Genomic DNA, 20947 nt, shown 5'->3' with positions numbered 1-20947 from the left:
ACTGCTGTGACTTTATTAGATCGCCGCTGTGGCACAGTAGTTAGTAGCCTGCCTCTAGCCAAGAGTTGACGGGTTCGAGGCTCGACGCTGCCATTGTAGCAGTTTGTCTTTGGACAAGATACTTTTTATCCAGCGGTCCCTTGCTTATGTGTTGTCTCATTAAAAACAAAAAAAAAATATTCCAAATGATAACCCACATTTCCCAAAACGATATCTCACAAAGTCACATGAGTGGTAACTCGTAAACGGTCATTAAGTGTGTGAAGCGAAACATTCATGTTATAACGACTGTTATTACCAAGCCACGAGAGGATAAATAAGTTACACTCATTCAATCATCCCCACATTACTGTAAAATGTAAATTAAATGCCATTTTTCGCGCCAAATTTAGGGGAATTCCCTGATAGATACCAAATTCGTTTTATTTCCTCTATCCCCGTTCTTTTTGTTTATTTAGATTAAACATAAAACTGAGATTTAGTGAAATTTTTACGAAAGATAAATATAAAAATAGGGAGAATGCCATTAGATACATTTCAAGTGCCAGAGGATACACGTTACATCGGGTATCAGCAATTTGTTTACAAATTCAAGATTGTATTTTCTTCAAGGTAAGTTCAATGGGCTTATGGCTTAAATTAAAAGCAAAATTCTCTTTGCTTGGCCACCATTTAAAAAAGAATAAAAATTTTTTTCATGCAGCATCACCCAGTCTATGGTGCCTCAAATACAGCAGGACCTTGAGGTGCACTATGTTTACATTGTATTTTTTTATGTAGTTTGTTAATAATGCAATACATTTACTCAAGGCATAAAAATGTATGTGAGCTATTATTAGTTTGGCAATTGCTATAGCCTCTGAGCTTTATTGTTAGGCTACCGTTTTTATTCTTGTTATTGGTATTAGAACTTTTGCCTAATGCGTAGGGCGTAGGCTTTATATTAAAAAAGCAAGTTGGCTGTCATTTAAAAAGACACTCTTATCAATTGCAATATCGTATATTTTATTTATTATTTTCAGCTCGCAATTGAACACATCGTTCATGAGTTGCCAAAGTTTAAAGCTCACAGAATACGAAGCATAACAAGCAACAATGTGTATATTAAATGGAGTAAATATTCTAATAATTAATAATGGATTTACTGTTATTATGTGTCTTCTCATGTTGTAGTAGTATTGTTCTATACATGGGTGAAGTCCTTGCTTAAGGACCTAAGGTTTGGGCAGAAAAAAGTGTTTGGTGTCTACTCATGTCGTAATTTTTTAGTTCAAAGGTTTTTGTTTTGGAGTTTTGGAAAAAGTTTCATAACTGTGATTGTATGTATTGGTAGACCTTATTGCTTATTTTAAGTAGGCCCGCCCAAGCAAAGGCTTTAATTTAATAATATATTTTTTTCTTTGATGTTTTAGCAGTATAATAATCAATAATAGAGGGTTGGAAAATGTTCTCTATTTTGTGCACTTTATGGTTTAGTTTTGCTGTAAAAGGTCTAAAATACAATACATGGTTAAGTATGTAGTCATTTTACTAATATCTATCAGACATAGGATACACATTTTGCAGAAATTCGTTTATGGGTACCAGATATAACTTTCACAAATGATGAAGGCAACAAACTCGAGCCGTACAAACATTCGTACACTTTGTCTATTTTCCTGAACGATGATCGGCCTGCAAGAAATGAAAAGCAGGTGGAGATATTTTGATATTGGTTGTATATAGAGTGGAACTACCCATCAGTTTATCTCAATTTTAAGCTTTGTAACTTTCTCTTGGTTGGAGGCAGGCGAGCTAACTAAATGTGCCTTAGCGCTGGGCGCACTACTATTAAATGAACACGATTTTACTTCTAAGTTGCAAATTCATTGTAATTGATGAAGTGTATTTCGACAAGATCTTTACTTGAGTGATAAACAGTAATCATTTTACCTTTTTTGTAAAATTTATGAGACAGTTATACTTATTGATGTGAATTAATGTGAATGTGGCAGATATACTGAAAGTTGCATAACTTTGGTTTATTATTTGTTATTTTTCAGCCAGTGGTATATGCTGGTGATGATTCAATGCAGTTAGATTTATCTGATGATAATTCTCATAAAAGAGTCTTGATTCCAGGTGAGGATTTATTTTAACGCACTGCCACACATGCAAAGAAAACACAATGTGTTTTACACAAAGACACACTTAAGCCCACAATGGTGGCAGTATTAAACTTTTAAACCTGTTACCTCTTGCTATTAGGTGAGCTCTTTAACTTACCTGCTTAGTAGCCATGTTGCAAACTAAATGTTGAATAAAATAATTTTGAATTAAATTTCCAGCCGAAATAATGATATCTGGGGGAACTCCATCGATCTCAATATCTCGAGTTGATTTTGAAAACAGTCTCAACTTAAAAAGGTATTTTAATAAATTCTGTACAGGCATTTATACTAATTCAATAGTAGTTTCAGTTTATTTATAAAAATTTACCTTTTCAGACCCTGCACAAGCTATGCAAATTTCCAGGTAATATAATTTTGTTCGATTTACTTTACCTAAGCTTCACCTCATACTTTCCACTTCCCTAATAGGCCGATGCAATCAGACATTCCACTCCACACCATGAAGTTGTGAAATCTAAGCGAAGAAAATTAAGGTGAGGTTTGTGTTTTGTGGGGTTAAGGTTGTTTAGGATTTAGACCACAGTTGACTCATTTCTATATCAATTCTGTTGTTCTATATGCGTAAGGCCCTTGCCGAAGACATGGGATTTGGTTACCCTAACATCCATAAATCTTTATGTAACCAGTTGGACTTTGTCTCGCACTCTACAACACAGTCCAGCCAACTCCATTTGCAATACATTTTTTGACCCATCGCCCCAGTTTCAAACTGGTGAACATTATTCTGAATATATACTGAAAAATATACTTAAATATATACTTATTCTGAATATATACCAGTTAAAGAATAACAGTAACTTGCAACTCGCAGCTCACCTGTAGATAAAGACCTCACCCTTGATGCAAGTAACCGGAGCAATAAGAGGGAAAAACACAAATCAGGTCAGTGAAATTTAAATACAATTTAACATTTAATATAATATTTTAATATTACTAGGAATGTTTAGCTGTAATTGGTAACAGGGTTGTGCAGCACATTGGTAATGACGACAGAGTTCCATTAAAATTTTGCCTGAATGTAAAATATAAAACAATGAAATAATTACTGTTTTTTTGCATTTTTTCAATATTACAATGTCTGGGAATATTTTCAATTTTATGTTTTTTTAGAAAAACTACAAACAGGAAGTTCTGGCCAAATACAGCGTGGAAATTTAAAACAGACTAGGAAGAGAAATAAGAAGTCAACACCTGCTCCCGAACCCACTGCAGTTAATACAGATGGTAATCTGTTTAAATATGTAGAAATTTTAATTCTATTGTATGTTTGATCATGTGCAGAGTAAAATATACAGGAACAAATGGTATTTTGCTATTTTTTAAATGTTTAATAATCTTAACCCTTTTTATTTAATAAAAATCTAAATTTAATTTCAGACAATTCTGCCACACCAGAAAACCAGAGTGGATGTATTATTCTGTAACATTGTTTTCACCTAAAACTTCAGTTAAAAATATTGCACACATTTCATGCACGGGAATCTTCAGGGCTTTTGTAACACCATGGTCTGTATTGTATATGAATCAAACTTTTGTTATTTACCGTTCAGTTTTCTATTCTTAGTTTTATTCAAATGATACAAATATTTTATTTTAAAAACTTTTTCATTAAAAAATGGAAAACACAGATTGTGTGGGAAATGTAACACAACAGCAAGATACAGTGGAATGAATTAGAAAAAAGTCACTCGTATAAATTCTTTACTCCAGAGATTGAATCTTCCCAGTTCATCTTCCATCTTTGCTCCCCTTGCAGCCGGACTTCTTCTTCGCGCTGGATTTTCTCTAGTGTTGCCTTGTGTTTTTCCTCGTACATGCGCAGCACTGCGTCTCGTTGCGATACAACGGTTGTATGAGGTAAAGTTGTGCTGGAGGTGCTTGTGGTTTCTGTTAAAAAGAAATAACTTGCGATAATATTCTCATATTTTACATCATATGTAAAGATAAGAAACATACACAATGTGACCTCATGCCAATTGCTAAGCTTCAAACCCATATCCCAGAATTAACCTAAAACACTGGCATCTTAATTATGACCTAACTCCACAAAATACACGACCTACCTTCATTATACGGAGCATCCAATGATAACCTTCCCCCTTCACAACCTGGCCATTGCTTCGGACCTCTCTCTACAACAGGTTTGATACCAAATGCTGGATCAGCCACGTCATTCATGTCCACTCCATTTGCTCTTCTTCTCAACAAAACACTTGTGTGTTCTCGTCGTACAGGAATTCCTTATACAGAGGAATGTTAAATATTTATAAATATTTTGAAGGGAATGACAATTATTTATTTAAATGGGCAGAAGAAGTACTAGTTCTACCCACATGTACATGAACCACATGTTTAATGTCTTACTTCCAACATAAACGTCATCCACTGTCAACAGGCGGTCAAACTCCAGCAACAATTCATGTGAGAGAGATGATAATTGTTCAATGAAACATGAAGCACTTTGTGTGATGTTTGCTTTCAATAACTTTGCATGCTCCACCACGCCTTCCACATGCTCAGTCTAAAAATGTGAAATTCAAATTCAAGAGACAAGAATTAAAAGCTGTCAAAAGGCAAAAATATCCTCCATACATTTAAATATATGGAGTTCTATGAATCTGGACTTGATCTGGTGCTCATGAGGTCTTTTTCAAAAAGAATCTATTCATTTATTATGTATCGTTATTTACGAACTGCAAATGGGTTTCACAAAATCCAAGGTGATTTGACAGCACTTTGTGCTAAGTATGGAGTACTTAAGCTAACTACCATTACAGATTCTTTAGTATTATATATGGATGAGGTCTTACAGTGGGGTATGCAGGGGGATTTGTCCCATTATCTCAATTGTACTCTGGCAACACTGATACAAAGCCCAACAGTTGCGTGTCATAACTTACCTGTCTTGTGCATTCCATGTCATAAAGTTGTTTCAACACCGGAGCTCTGTCTGGATGTCCAAGTGTGGGACGTAACTCATTTTTATTAGATTTCTATGAAAAATAAAGAAATATAATTGGATTTCTATGGAAAAATAAAACAAAGCGTTGATTTTCATAAAACAAATACTACAAATGTCAACCAAAAACGTTTTTTCCACTTCTCCATTAATATTTGCTACTTCTCCACTACCTTCATATCCTGCCATGTCTTCTCCTTGTTTAAAAACTTTGCCTCCAGTTGTGCTTGACCTTGTTGCAACACAGCAAGTTCTTTATCGAGTAATTCATGGAGCAGAAGACGAGGAACAGAGCATAACTCCTCCTCTAGCGCAAGGAGGACTTTTCGGAAATCTGCAACAGAAACGCAACATCAGTATTCGCTTCATTGTTTTATATAAACACTGATGTGACAGATAATAAGACATTAGTAGAGACCACATATATACATATATACAGTTATGCTTTTCTACGGTTTTATAATTCCTTGAATTTTCTTTGTTTACTACCAAATGGAATGTGAAAACAGAATGAAAAGGTGTCCCATTCCCTTACCCTACTATATATATATAACCACACACTAAGTCACCTTGAAGTGAAGCATTATGGAAGCCATCACTCTGTCTCTCATATGAAGATAACTTCTCCACAACTTTCTCAGCACATTGGTCAAATGTATCCTGCAAACAATGTATTTGAACCACAACGCTTAACCCATGATTACCATACAACAAAGTTATTTACAAGACCTGTATCAACTGTGGTCTGGTTGGCAAGCGGTTCCCTTTTTGTTTGTAATATATCTCGGCAGTGGATAACATGCCATCCAATGCTTCATAAAGTATCTGATGAACCTATAAACAAAACACTCAGTATGTTACTTTGTTAAATAGTTATCGTATAGGTTTTTAAGTTAAACTCTATTTTGCTGATTTACTTCTTGTATCTTATATCTGCCAATTTACCTCTTAAAGTGTAAACTTGCTAAACTCCTATAGAACTCCTGAAGTTATTAGAAATATTATGTTCAACTTACTTTTGCCATAAAGTGGGATCCTTCTGGCATCTTGGTACCAAAGATCATATATTTCAACTCAAACTTAGTTTCCCTTCTTCTATAAACACCGGATGAGATCCTGTAACAAAATGATAGAACTTCTATAAAAATGTCACTATATTAATTAAATATCATATTTTGAAGCATTTTTTTGGGGGGGTGATTTCTCTTAAAAAGTTAAATGAATAAATCTAAGGTGTAGGGTAATCCTAGAACAGTTATGTAAAGATCTCACAATTTAGACCTTAGTATTCAACAATCCCTATGTTAATATTACTCCTGTAACACAGCTTTAAGGTACTGGGCCAACTTCGCCCCAAATCCCAGGTTCCGCAGTGTGTCTTGCCACATGACCTTACCCATATAGAATAGAAAGCCAATCTCACACTCACCCATCTGAAGTTTGTTTTCTACTTGTTTCCGATTCAGCCACACTCCCAGTGATGCTTGCTAGAGTGTTGTGTCTCTGGAATGCTCGGTGCTTGGCAGAAGGACCAGTCTGTAGGAGGATTGAACAGAATAGTTAGATGGTCAAGCATAGGATTATGGTTTAAACTATTACTGTTGAGGTTCAGGTTAGACACAAAATAGCTTGGGAAATATTTGCAAAAACAAAGCCACATACAAAACCACTTATAAGCGGGTATAAAATATATGGAAACTGTTTTGTTTATGTGGGTTTTAAGGAATGGTGGAAGCGTAAATGAAACCCTTTAACAGACTTCAACTGATTGTTTTTTATATATAGTCATACACTGTATGGTATAGGAGTAGAGGACACCTGTGTTATAACAACTGTCTTTGCCATGCTATACAAGAATAAACGAGTATCATCCATTCATTACAAAGTTGAAAGTAACAAACCTGTGAGTTAGAAGTAGATGGCGGGTAACGAGCCGTAACTCCAGTTAGAACGGATTTTTCATCATCCAAATCTAATCCTTTACCTTTCTGTGCTCTGTAGATGGTAGTGCAAAGCTTTATGTTTGTGCAGACCATCTTGAATTTTATTTATCAATAATATGACACAAACTATAGCAGTTACTTATCCATGTGTTTAATGACTTAGTTTTGTTGCTAATACAGATCTCTCTTCTTTTATAATATTTCCAAATCTTCGCTGCCACAATCAAAGAGACAAATAAAGTTATTACTTTGTTGATTTATTCAATTCGCTCTTGGAGAGAAAATCTTAACTGTTTTTCTTTGATATTATTTTTTTGCGTGTTGTAAAAACTTAGTATGTTTGAAGATAAATGTCTTTGTTACCTCAATATATTCTTTATCACTCCAATAGCAGCATCTTCAGCTGGTTGTCTTCCACCCCTGCTGTACGTTCCCTGTGTTTCCAACCCCATCCTACTGGCAGCTTTATGTGTGGCTTTACTACCAGCTGAAGCACCCCGGGTAGCCCCACGTTGGACAGTGGAGGGGGTGGGGTTGAAGTTAGGGGTCAGATTACTGATATGGGTGTCATAAGGCACACTGCTTTGTGAATCCAACTTCTAAAAATGAAAAAAATGGTCAAAAAAATGTAACAAATATAAATGTAATTTATTTAACTTGTTTATCAAGAAATGACAGTTGTTTTGAGGTGGTATCCTCTGGTTTGGTTGCTCTAACTACAATGTTAAGCCGGTATGTACATTTGGTCAGTGTGTAAGCTTGTAACAATGTAGTAGATGTCTCTTATTATTAATTGTCTCATATTCACCTTTGAAATTGCTTCACTTGTGGCTTGTGGTTTAGCACAGTTGAGGTAAACCGATCTTTTATGAAGACATTCCATTATATCAACTTCATAAGATCTTAACAATGCTGGTGTTACAGTCTGTATGAAACAAGTGGTGAGGGAATGTCCAATATCAATGGTATCAATGACTGCATATTTAAGTTAGATTTTGGCAATCATATGTGAACATGTACTTCTATATATTAGAGTAGTTAGTTGATTTGGTGTGCAAGTGGTTAATTTTGTTTAGAAATATTTAATTCATTCATCTGAATACTTCATTTGCCAAATAGCTTTTATATCTCAATCTTCTTAGGACTTTTCTTTTTCTCTGATGTAAAAAAAAGTTTCTGTATTATAACTCTAAACTGTGTTTCTGGTGATGGTTATAATTCTACAATGAGCATAAGTTGTAGAAATACAGGTGTTGGAATACATTATATGACTGCTCCAACCCAATGGTCACTAATGGGTTGTCCAAACTATCAGCCATAAATAAAAAAATCACACACCAAGTAACATACATGGTAAGTCGTAAGCTGGCACGGGGTCTGTGAAACAGAACCCCCATGTTAAAGCAACTGTTGTTTTCAGACCATGGACAATCAAAGCAAGTTACATTCATTCATGTCTGGTTATGAAACTAGTACCACCCATGCTACAACAGTGCGAGGAGATGTATGAATGCTACATATAACATGTTTATCTGGTGCACATTTAAACACTTCACTATATGTACGAGAAGGCAACCAGAAATTTAACTCATATTGTCCCAAGTCATAAGCATGAACATTAGATCAAACCTCTTTATCAATATTTGGTCGTTCGCAAGCATCTACCCTTCGTTGTAATGTAGAGAGATGACTCATAACCTCAGCTGCCATACCATTGCTATACGCCACCTCTGTTTTGATACGAATTTGTGAGTTAGTTGCCCATCGTTGCATCTTTTCAATGAATGTCAGGTCAACCAAGTGGTTACGGAATCTGAAGAAAAATCTTGGTTAAAATCTATTTTAAAAGTTGGTATCAAGCTTTTGTGCTAAAAGTCACTATTGGTATGTAGTTTTATTGAGAGTAACTTTTTTAAAATTGTGGCGAGAAAGTTGAAAATTAATACTAGAAGTTTTCGCTTTAAAAATCATGTCAGTGGTTCAAATTTTAGGTACCCTGACATGCCTCACTGCAAGACCTCCTACATAGAGTATATCTTTGCAATCTTAAATACTATGTTGGGCGGCACGTGGCAAAGTGGTTACCTCACCTGCCTCCAACCCAGAGGTAATGAGCTCAAGGCTGGTCGCTGTTACCATTGTATACATATGTGTCCTTGAGTAAGATACTTAACAGCAATTGCTCCAACCCAGTGGCCACTAATGGGTTGTCCAAATTATCAGCCATACAAAAAATGAAAAAAATAGTAAAACATTCGTTTATACAACACAAGTAGCCAACCTGTCTTCAAACTTGTTGACGATCTCCGTTGCTTGGTCAATCCTCTTCGACTCCATCCCTTCCAGATCGCGCATCACTGCTCCCTCTGATGCGTCCACTCTCTGCGACATCTTTTCCAACCTTTTCCTCAGTGGGATCGTTTCTTCTGGGGAGAAGTTTCCTCCCTCAGAGAATAATCTGTAAATAAATGAATATAAGGAAAAGTATGAGCAATGAGAAAGATGTGTATTTGTTGTGTGTTGTATTTTGAAAACTTTTGATATATTATTAAAAAAGGGATCAGGCAAAACATTAATTGATAATCAGCATAGTGTATATATTTCATTTGAGATTTAATAGCAAAATTATATTTCAAAGAGCAATCTTAAAAGCAACAGTTTAATAAAACATTATCTGATGGAGGACGAATAAACACAACAGATGAATTGAAATCCGATGAAAAGCGCCAACAACAAACAACTACTTTTCTGCATGAAACCAATTTGGCAATGTTTTTAAATAGCTACATCAAGTGCTACAGGCAGAAAATTTGCTAATATATCTTTATTCCGAATATACACACTTACTTGAACGACTTAACACACTGGGCGTTTGATTCTCGTAATCTACCCAATGTATTGTCCAACTTCTGCCTGAATTGTCTGAGTGAAGACTTCACGCCATCCACATAACAACCAAGGTCATTATGAAGATTGTTGGTCAACTCTACCAACCTGTGGATAAGTAAGGAGGTGGTGAGTTGCATTGAAAGGTGGGGGGAAACTTTTTTAAAAAGATTTGTAATGACTCTGCGAAAGCTTAGTAACACACTTTGATGCTTGGTCCCATGTACCATTAGATAAGACATCCGAGAGCATAGAATCGCTACGTTTTTACCAAACATTGAATTTTATAAAGCTTTGTTACAAAGTATATCTACTGTTAACGATTTGGTTTAATATGATAGTTCTTTTATGGGTTTAAATACAAAAATTTCCTATTTCATTTAAATAAGAGACTGGCAATGTCATTTGGGTGAAATATACGACTTCTGCGTGTCATGGGTTCTAAGATTTAGGCAAGAATTGGCCGTGAACCGGGTTTCCTTCTTTACAATGCAAGCACCCAACCACTGAGACATGACACCCATACACCTCTTACTTGGTTGATTTAGTTGCGCTGATAAACACATCCTCCATTTTCTCAACCCTTCCACGAAACTCGGTGGCAGTTTCATCGTGTTGTTTTGTCATCTCAGTAAAGTTATGTTTCAATGAAGACAATGCAGCGGTGATACCTTTACAGTGACGTCCCACCCTCTCTTTGTGTAGAACTAACTCAGCTGTAACGCAGAGTTTCCAATTAAACACTTATTCTACACTGGGAATTCATTATAAGATATGAACTGCGTTTATTCAGCATGTCATCCCATGTTCATGCAGACAAACTTTCTTATCAATGCAGAGTTTTTAAGGGAATCGTAATTCTGTATATGAAAGTTACAGCCTATTCCAATTAGGTTATTTTCATCTGTAGTTATAACAAAGAGACTGTTAAAAGTTTGAGGATATGGAAATTGAGATTTGGAGCAGAGTTGGCCCATCGAGATACTGCCTTAGCTTTCAAACTTAATTAAAAAGTTGCCAAAAAAATCTTCTAGAACCTATACGACCTTACCTGCTCTCACGTTCCTAACATCCATCTCAATCCTCTTGCTCCGAGGATCATGAAGATGCAAGCGAAGATCAAGCTCCGATACAAGCTCCTCTTGTTTGTTCTTGCACGTCACTTCGGAATTCTGATGTGCAACCTCTTTCCATTGTTCCAGGTGGTTAAGAAATGACATTCGAACGCTAAGAATAGGTATTTTGTTAGAGTCAATTCTCTGATGAAGTCTTGGCAGACAAAAAGTCAGAAATACACTACGTTTTTCATACCAAATGAGTCGTTTTTTTACTAAGAATAAATATTTGTTTAACTTCTGATATTACTGAAGATGGTTTTAGTTTTGAAACCGAAATATTTGATATGAAGACAATTGTATCGCACATATAGGCTGTATAACCTTTGTCTTATACCAGTTTTTATGTACATAAGTATGAACAATACATACAACAATATAACAACAATACCGAACTGATAACTTACAATTTCTTCATGTCTCTGATGGTTGATGTCTCAATAAAAACATTCCGAATATAATCCGGCATCAAATCTTCACAACCTAAAAATCAAACACATCTGTAAAACTTTGTTAAATTATCAACTACACTAAGATTTCATTTTTATGCAAAACTTCAGTATATTGTCAAGTTTTGTGATTTTAATGTGTTTTTAACAACTGTTTTTAATTTTGTGTTCTAAGGTTTAAACACCCTATTAACAAAAAAAATTATGTAAGTTTTCTCAATACTGGCGAGTTTACTAACCTTTAAACCAAAACAGTTTGTTTACCTTCAACTGTTTTGAAAATATTCCAAATTTAAACATATTCCAAACCTTGGCTTTGTGTCATAAATATTCGATTCTTCCCCGCATCTTCGTCATCATCTTTTTCATCTTCCTCCTCAAAGTCTTCCTTATCAGCCACAGTGATCACATAGAAAGAAGTCCCCGTCTCTGTCTTTAGGATCTCACGAACAACTCGTTCTAACTCTGTCCCATCTTCCCCCTTCTCTTCTTCTTCCTTCGACGAATCGCGAGGTTTCTCCTTGTCAGGCTCCTTTATTAACAAAAACAATAATAAAGTGTAAAATAGCTTTTTTTTGTTGGCTTGAGGCTACAGTTTTATAATTTTTTGAATGTTCTTTGTTTACTTCCGAATAGGACAAGAAAATAGAATAAAAGGTGTCCCATCTTTCCCCTTCCTACTATATATAAATTTTTACATTATGTCTGGTGGCAGAAGTAACAGAATATTAATATAGCTGTATTTTCACAGTAAACTTCATTATATATTCTTAACCATCTGTTCTGCTGCTTACTACCACTATTCTAGCATTAAAATATTTTTTTAACTAAAAACTTCAGTCTTGCCTTTTTCTCTCTTGACTTTGGCTTCTTTTGTCTTGACTTTTTCTGATGTAACCTTCTTCTTGTAAGCTGTCAAGTTGATACAAAACTAAATATTCCAACTTTTCCCAACCATTATAAACATCTTACCGACATAAGGTGTTCTTCACTTGGTTTGTCTCTATTGACGTTAAAAAACCTGCATACAGCTTCATCATATTTGACAAGCTCCTCATGCACCATGCCGGGGTATTCAGATACTTTATCCATCTGTTGTGCATGAAACTCTTCATACCTGGGGAATAAGTGTATTTGATAGCACAACATCGTTTTTTATCCCTTCGAAAACAATAGTGAAAATCAACAAATCATGGTGTATAATAAACGAAGGAAGGTAATTAACAGTTGTAAAAACATGCTTTGGACCGTTATAAATTTAAGCATTAAAATACTTAAACACTCTCGTACCCTTCTTTGATGTAAGCCAACATCTCCAAACACTGTTCCAAACATAGCGACAAAGCTTCATCCGTGCTTTCCTGTCTCAACCTATCAAGTCTAATATCAAGTTTCCCTTCCCTTTCCTGGTTGTCGACATCGTGTAGTTGTCGTGTCTGCTCAAGTTCCGACTGCAACAAAAATGTGGAGTACAGATCTAACAAACTAAGTATATTTATATAAATGTAACTTGCTTTATCCTTGTGTGCACGGAAAAACGACAGTGGTTATAACACGTGTGGGGTGTGGTTATACACCTTTTGCCAGCTTACGAATTACCATGTATGTAACTGTGCATATTTGTTTGTTTTGTATTTATATATGAATGTTACTCTTATATCCTCGCATGGCGAGGGAATTTCCGAAGATTGCAACTTTGTATATAAATGTTTTAATTTATTTCTTTATATCAAACACTTTCTACAATAGTTCGAACTTGTTTGGAGCAATTACAGTTAAGTGGTTTGGCCGAAGACATGCGTATGGTAGCAGTATCAAATATGGTAATAAAGTAACTGGTATAAAAGGGAATAGAGTTTAACATGTTTATAACCTTTTTAAGTTGACTACAACATCAAATTGCTCGAGAATCCATGGCAAAAGTAAATCCACATATTCAACCACCACTATATACCTGCAACTTGCGCTCCTGCTTTGCGAGTCCAATCTCATGCACGTCCCACAAATGTGACACACCTTGTGCGAACTTGAACAAACCACGAAACTGATGTTCTGTCCTTGTAGCAAGCTCCTCTAACATTTGCTGCAACCAAAAGTTGTTTAACAAAACCAAAGCACTTTGACAAGATTTTTTAACTGAAATTAAATAAGATAATGGTTTTCCTCTATATGGTTGAGGTACTACATGGTCCTTGGATTTAGGCCGCATTTAAATAAGTGTCTTGCCTAAGGACACATATGTATATTGGTATTTGGAGGAACTTTAAATTAAAAAAATGGCAACAAAATCAATCAACAAAACTCACATCCATCTTTTCAAGTCTTCGTTCAAAGCTCCGAAGTTGATTTCCAACCAACGGTAGAAGATGATCATTAACAATCCTTCTCATGTCATCTTCGTCGCATACTTTAGATATCAGAAGATTTTGCTGGAGTGAAAATATTTGTTTAACATCCATATGGGCAAACTTAAAAATAAATGAGATTTGTGTTAAAGCTAGGTTGGTAAGATCAGAGCTTTTGCAACTATAAGTCTGTTCATGTTGTAATCTGGGTTTAAATTGTCTCGCAACTACATTAAAAATTTAGGTTTTGGGAACTGTGTTACAGTGCATTTGCATTGAGCCATTTTTTATATTGCAAAAGAATGAAAGAATTTAAAATACACCATAGACTGCTGGGTTTATTATGGTAATACTGCACTTATAAGTAATTGAAAATTCATCTGTTGTACAACACCTTAAAAAATTAAAAAAAATATATACACTGCTGATGTGTAAATAAAACACATCTTGTCTGTTGTGCTTACTTTGTATTTTTCTATTTCAGTGAGACAGCTTTGACAAACAGTCTCGTATTTTTCATGAAGTTGTCGAACCATTCTGAGATGTAACTTGTCAATATCTTCATTGGCTTTTGTTAAAGCTGTGTTCCATTTATATACAGATGGTTTTGTTGAGGATGGTGGCTGGTAATGGTGCAATGTAAGGTTAAGGGGTGGGGAAGCTAAATATATAAGTTTGTAAACTTGCTTTATCCTTATGTGGCCGGAAAACAACAATCGTTATAACACGGGTGTTCATACACCTCTTACGAGTTACCCTTATGTTACTTTGTGAATGAAAATAAATGCAATTCCCAAAGAACTAATAGTTTTCACTGCTTACTGCATTCTTATGTTAGGTACTTTTTCATGCCCATTTCAATACTGGTGACCCCATATATATATGTTGGCATAGTGTGATGCTATCACTTGTAGAGTAACAACAGCACAGTCTGTATGATGGTCACAACCAAGATAAAGCATGTAACATGATCATACACTGAAACTATACACGCCAATGCTTGTAGTTATAAGTGTAGAATAGAACAATGAAACTCCATTGCTACATAAAAGAGTTGGGATTAAGTTCCATGTATGTTTTAAAGAAGACAAGTTTAGCAAATAATGAAAACAAGTTTGAATACAAGCAAAAACATTAGATGGTTCAAATTATTCTTCCTGTGAAGTGCTCTTATTTTGAGGAATAACTGGCAAGCCAAATACCTTGAGTTCTCCCATTTGTTCAAGTATTTGTTGCCTCACTGCAGAAAGAGATTTTTGTTCGTTGAGAAATGTTTCCATCACTTGTTTCACCCCAGGAGGGTCAATAACATCAGGACTTTTCATAAACTCACTAAGAAAATTGTAAAGATTAGAAAACGTACTATGAAGCAATTATTATCAAAAATGGCAAAAACTTTAATAAAACTTTTTTTAAAGAAACTTTTTTTTGATTAAGTTTCTTAAACTTTTTTTGTTCGAGTTTCTTACATAAATTTTTGGACTGCGAATTCTGCGTTTAGTTTTTTCCAGTCAGTAACTCTCTCACTCCAAGTTCTTTGTTGGTCAAGTTCACGTTGTATGTCGCTCTCCATTAAATTTACATTCAGCTTCTCATAGGCTCGCCTGGTAAAGACAAGAGTGTTTAATATATAAAAGAATTTGTAAAGGCGGAAAACATTAAAAATATTTAAACAATACATTTAAACCTTCATGTGAATAAAACAATACACTCAATACTATTTTTTTAGGAAAAATAAATAAAATTAACAAATTATTGCAGTCTTGATTTTGCATATACAGAGAAAATAAAAGCTGTAAAGGCTTATATGTGAAAACGAATTAAAATAAAATCCAAGTATTGGCGCACCTGTTAGCGAGTATACTCTGGTTAATCATCATAGATTCTTTCTCAATCAATCGATGAACATCGGGTGTGGAAAGACTCGCTATTTTAATCAACTTTGCAGAGTATTTTCGAAACACTCCAGCAATCTAGAAACACAACATGGGTTGTGTTGACATGGGTGAGGAGTAATGTAAAAAAGGTAACTAATGTAAAAAAGGTAACTACCAGGTTCAAAACTCAGTGTTTTTATCATTATAAAAGTTCTGCATACATGCCTACCAATAAAAGTTTAACGAACAGATTGTCTAAATAGTAGTATAGAAATAAATGACGTGTGTATAACTGAACACCTGGTATAACTACTTACGTTGCCCTGCCATGCAAGCATTCACATGTGACATTAAATCAAGGTAAAAACAATACATTATTTAACCTTTGCGCAAGAGTAAATCATCAATATAATCCTAATATATTTGTCACCATTGCATAAGTTTGTGTAAGTCAAGGAATAAACTACATTTGACCAAATCAATATTGATATTGAGTTCAAATTCACTCACAGCTTCCAATCTTTCATCCTCTACTTGGTTAAACCATTCGTTTGTATTCTTTATATACTGCCTCCTGGTGGTTGAGTGAGTTTCTATTTGCGTCCAAACTTCTAGAAGGTTTTGATGACTGAAGTTGATTAGAGATTCATCATCCATAATTGGTCTGCAACAAAATATCAATTTTAAACTAAAAATCAGAAAGGAGACTCTTGTAATATGATTTAATTCCTTGATTTAATAAGTTTATTTCTACAAACAAAAAAATTCTTGACAAAAAGTGTTTATAAATGATGTAATATACTTACTGACATTTAAGTTGTATTTAATGCTACAATGTTGTTTTGTCTACCAGAACTAAATAAAAATTTAATAGTACCTCTGGTAATCTGAACACGCTTTGTTGCACAGTACAGAAAGAGATAAATAATAGTAATAAAAATTGATACAGTAGTCACTGATCAATGATCATGCTGCAGTAATAGTCATATGACATATTAGTGATACATGGTACTTATTGCTTACATATATGTTTAAGCAAGACAAAAATGTCTGACTTTTTTGGCAAAAAAATATACAGTGGGTATCACCGAGGCCTAAGGAACATTTTAAAACCAAAATATTTACAAGTCACCAGCTGAAGGATTGCCTATATTTATATATATATTTATAAATATCTCAGCTAACTGTTTTTAAGTCACAACTCACTTAAGTTCAGCTTCAATTTTCACATCATCATCACTCAACTGCTGTTGAACATTTTCACCAATAGATGTAATCCTGGGTTCCACTCTGTTACTGATCATACCTAGGTCGTGGAACATTTCATCCAACGCAATGTCATGCCTGCATGTTGAGAGATCAATTAGATATAATTATCAATTAAATTCAGTATTGTTATTAAACTTGTTGTTGGTTTTATTTGAGTGTGAGTACTAAAAGAATAAGATTCAGTTGAATAGCTATGGTGCCCTCCATTAGGAGCATATATACACTCCCTCAATTAGAAGCACATAATGTTCTTACACCACTTAATAAACTTTATCAAATTATGTTGATTTATAAATCTTATCTTTCCGGCCTCCCCCACAAAAAATGTCAGAAAGATGATATTAGTTGAAAATATTAATAGAAATAACAGTGTTAAACTTGGGTTTTATCAAATTTACTTCTCTTTTCTTCGATCAGCGATTCTTTGAACAATATCCGAGTTTTTCTTCGTTACGTGTACAATGGTGGGAAGTCCTCTTACTTCACGAGCCTCAATGTCTGTTTCAGATTCTTCATGTTTGGCGGCAGCTTCTGTTGTCATTTGTCTGCATGTATAAGTAGGTCAGATTGAAAGTTTTATTTTTGTGCAAGCAAATGTTTTGTTCTTGTTCTGTTCCTGTATTTTTTTATTAAAACACAGGTGATATCTACAATTAGGTATAAAACAATACGTATATATTTATTTAAATATATTCCCAGGTGTAGTGTTGTATATGTGGCCCAATGTGGGTATCTATAAACATATAAAATAAATTTGTAAACATATAACAAAAGAGAACCTGTAAAAAACTGGATTTTCGGTCACTGAATCGTTTGGCATTCCTTCCGTCCATGTTTTCTGTCTTTCGCTCAAAATATTCGCAGCTGTTAGTTTTGACTTGTGTCTTTCGGGATGGCTAATTTCTGGTTTGTTTTCTATAATATTCGGAAGCTGAACTCCGCCAGGTTTTGTCGAATTTTCTTTTTTCCTTTGTTTACTTGCTTCCAGTGACTTTATCAGCTGCACTTCGGCATCAAACATTTGCCTGTAAACCTTCCCGCTTTGCAAAACTCGTACTGGCATCTTTATTTCGGCCATTTTTTAATATTTTAACTTTTTAATAACATTTATAGACAATCTACGCCTCAACAAAAAAGCTTGTAGTTGCCCTGGCAACAAGATGTTATCGGGGATTCACCGGATTCATCAAAATCTTATATTTAGGTTAGATTTTTCGCTGCGCGGTACAAAATACAAGCAGCACAATAACCGTCATGACAATAAGCCCGCGGTTCCCAAAGTGGGCGCCGCGGCGCACTAGTGCGCCGACGCAACTCGTCAAGTGCGCCGTGAAAATTTGCAGAAACATTTCTAATTTAGCATGGTCGAGATAATTGATTTGTGTTAATATTTTATTGCAATATAAATTGTTGTTTTATATAAAAATCCAACGTGTTTGTTCAATAATAAAATTTAAAAAGTTTGTTTTCGCATTTCTATCTGTACTGTAGATTTGTATATTACGTAACAATGCCAATTATTTCTTTCGGTTTGCAATAATCATGTCCAGACTGTGGTACAACACTTTGCCTGTATATTGCTAGAGGTTTATAATACAGTTAGTCAGTTATCATGGGTGATTTAATGAGCGTTATGAGAAACAATCAGGCAGAGATGGACAGAGGAAGTTCCAGTGCAAAAAGCGGCGTAGAAATTATGACGAAAGTTATTTGAAGTTTGGTTTCACGTACGTGGAGAAAGATGGTTGTCAGCACCCAAAGTGTGTCATTTGTTTAAAAGTTTTGTCCGTTGAAAGTATGTTGCCAAGCAAACTAAAGCGACATCTTATGTCGACGCATAGTAGTTTATCTGACAAACCTAGAGAATTTTTCGCTCGTAAATTGGCAGGTTTTCAACGGCAGGCAGCGTCAATTTCCACCGCTTTTACAATTCCTTCCAAGGCCCAACTAGCTTCATTTAAAGTTGCTTACCGCATTGCCAGGGCTAAAAAGCCGCATACAATTGCAGAAAACTTAATTCTTCCCGCCGCTATTGATATGGTTTCAATTATGATAGGAGAACCCGCTTCGAAAAGCCTACAAAAAATCCCGCTTTCAAACAATACTATTGCAAGGCGAATTGATAAAATCGCGCTTGATGTTAATGACCAACTCATGTCCGCAATTCGAGGGAAAGTGTTTGCACTCCAGCTCGATGAAGCTACAGATAGCAACAAAGATGCACATCTTATTTGCTATGTTCGCTTTATTGGTGATGACAATGTGCCCGTTGAAAATTTGTTTTTTTGTCGTCCAATAACTGAAAGTTGCAGAACTGCGAATCTATTTGAAATTGTGAACAATTTTATTGAGAGCAATGGCGTCGAATGGAAGATGTGTGTCGGGATTTGTACTGATGGAGCTCGCGCGATGTCTGGACGCTACGGTGGCATCCGAACATTGGTCAAAAATGTTGCACCGGATGCTGAATGGACACATTGTGTTATTCACCGAGAAGCTCTGGCATCCCAACAATTAAGTGGCACATTAAACTCGGTGCTAGAAGATGCTGTTAAAGCGGTCAACTATATTAAGACACGACCCCTTAAAGCTCGTTTCTTCCAGAAGATGTGTGATGACGCAGGAGCAGAGCACAATGCACTTCTTTTTTATTGCAGTGTTCGTTGGCTATCAAAAGGAAAAGTTTTGCTTCGAGTTTACGAGTTGCGAAATGAGATTGCTAATTATTTGCAAGAAGAAAAACACCAACAAGCCGCAAATTTCAAAGATGTGAACTTTCTAACTAACTTAGCATATACCTTTGCGATATCTTTGGAAAACTTAATCACCTTAACACTACTCTTCAAGGAAAATATACTAATGTTCTCGGGCTTTTTGATAAAATCACTGGCTTTCGAAAAAAATTCAAATATGGAAGGCGGACTTATTAAAGAGCAATGAACGAAGCGATTGTTTCCCATTTTTAAAACAACATCTGATGGAAAACTTTATTTCCCATAATCTTGAAAACGATAATAAAGACGTAATTTATGAACACCTTGACAACCTTAGTATGCACTTTGAACATTATTTTCCTGAAAACATGGGTCAACATGATTGGATTCGAAATCCGTTTAATTCATCTTTGATTATTCCGGATTGCTTTTCAACAAGTGAGGCGGAACAATTCGCCGATTTAGCATCCGACTTTACACTAAAAACAAAATTTGAATCATCCGAAATATTTCAGTTTTGGAGCAACACTTGCCAAGAATATCCACAAGTGCGCGACAAAGCGCTGCGTGTAGTACTGCCCTTTGCTACATCGTATCTTTGTGAAGCTGGGTTTTCTGCGGTAGCGTCAATCAAAACGAAATATCGATCACGCTTGGATATAGAAAGAGAAATGCGTGTGTGTATTTCAAGCATTCCACCACGATTTGAAAAGATGTGCTCAGAGCAGCAAGCCCATACTTCACATTAAGTTTCATATGCTTAAACGAGCCTAATCTTAAAATACACGATAAAACTGTAAAAATGCGTTTTTATTTCTAAGACCTTTGGCTAAGTGCGCCGCAAACATTTTGAATAGCTCAAGTGGCGCCGGGTGAAAAAAAGTTTGGGAACCACTGCAATAAGCGTTCTCCCCAAAAGTCACCACAAATTCGAACAAGTTGGGTTTCGTTTAACGGTGGATCATCTTCGGTTGAATTGCTTATTCGACTCGTTTCTACATTTCCCATATTATTCATATCTTTTTTATATTGATTTAACCGGTCTAAATCAGAGTCCAAATAATCACTCAGACAGTTTTTTTTAAAGAAAATATACTATTTTAGCTGTTATTGAATTTCGAATCTGAGCGACGTGCCTCCTGAATCGTTGAATAATAAATTAACACGCGCGCAAGTACTAATTGCTTCCAATTCCAGCAAAATGCGTCGTTCCAGAGCT

The 20947-nt window shown here is 35.2% G+C and overlaps 3 protein-coding genes and 1 pseudogene across 4 annotated transcripts; 3 read left to right on the top strand and 1 right to left on the bottom strand.

Annotated features, from left to right (window-relative positions):
- The first annotated feature begins 143 nt into the window (after nt 1-143).
- LOC149730665 (uncharacterized) lies at nt 144-3800 on the top strand. The gene is made up of 11 exons (XM_089885223.1): nt 144-612; nt 704-746; nt 1023-1113; nt 1567-1694; nt 2043-2121; nt 2328-2406; nt 2487-2514; nt 2580-2644; nt 2983-3053; nt 3282-3395; nt 3549-3800. Exons 1-11 carry the CDS (start codon nt 521-523, stop codon nt 3593-3595), a joined length of 837 nt encoding a protein of 278 aa, XP_089741349.1. The 5' UTR covers nt 144-520; the 3' UTR covers nt 3596-3800.
- A 55-nt stretch (nt 3801-3855) lies between these two features.
- Nucleotides 3856-18276, bottom strand: LOC149730664 (coiled-coil domain-containing protein 180-like). 2 transcript variants are annotated; one of them, XM_089885210.1, is made up of 32 exons: nt 17794-18276; nt 17413-17559; nt 16952-17089; nt 16256-16409; nt 15717-15841; nt 15338-15472; nt 15071-15200; nt 14333-14491; nt 13830-13952; nt 13478-13606; nt 12814-12974; nt 12496-12640; nt 11833-12055; nt 11482-11557; nt 11011-11186; nt 10495-10675; nt 9921-10067; nt 9355-9531; nt 8703-8886; nt 8177-8230; nt 7882-7998; nt 7437-7672; nt 7032-7125; nt 6560-6666; nt 6147-6246; nt 5860-5964; nt 5700-5790; nt 5304-5464; nt 5072-5164; nt 4536-4692; nt 4235-4411; nt 3856-4058 (listed from the first exon to the last, which is right to left on the bottom strand). In XM_089885210.1, exons 1-32 carry the CDS (start codon nt 18090-18092, stop codon nt 3856-3858), a joined length of 4704 nt encoding a protein of 1567 aa, XP_089741336.1. In that variant the 5' UTR covers nt 18093-18276. The 2 variants fall into 2 exon arrangements, with proteins under 2 accessions (XP_089741336.1, XP_089741337.1); XM_089885211.1 differs by lacking the exon at nt 8177-8230 and having other exon boundaries at nt 17794-18275.
- Nucleotides 18277-18811: 535 nt separating this feature from the next.
- LOC149730663 (SCAN domain-containing protein 3 pseudogene) lies at nt 18812-19954 on the top strand (annotated as a pseudogene).
- A 112-nt stretch (nt 19955-20066) lies between these two features.
- On the top strand, nt 20067-20477 carry LOC149730662 (zinc finger BED domain-containing protein 5-like). Its single transcript, XM_089885522.1, has one exon. The coding sequence runs from the start codon at nt 20067-20069 to the stop codon at nt 20475-20477; it is 411 nt and encodes a 136-aa protein (XP_089741648.1).
- The last annotated feature ends 470 nt before the right edge of the window (nt 20478-20947 follow it).

This window comes from Ciona robusta, chromosome 9 (assembly GCF_009617815.1).
Source record: "Ciona robusta chromosome 9, ASM961781v2".
In the NCBI taxonomy this organism is placed as follows: domain Eukaryota; kingdom Metazoa; phylum Chordata; class Ascidiacea; order Phlebobranchia; family Cionidae; genus Ciona; species Ciona robusta.
This window is presented reverse-complemented; position numbering and strand designations above follow the sequence as displayed.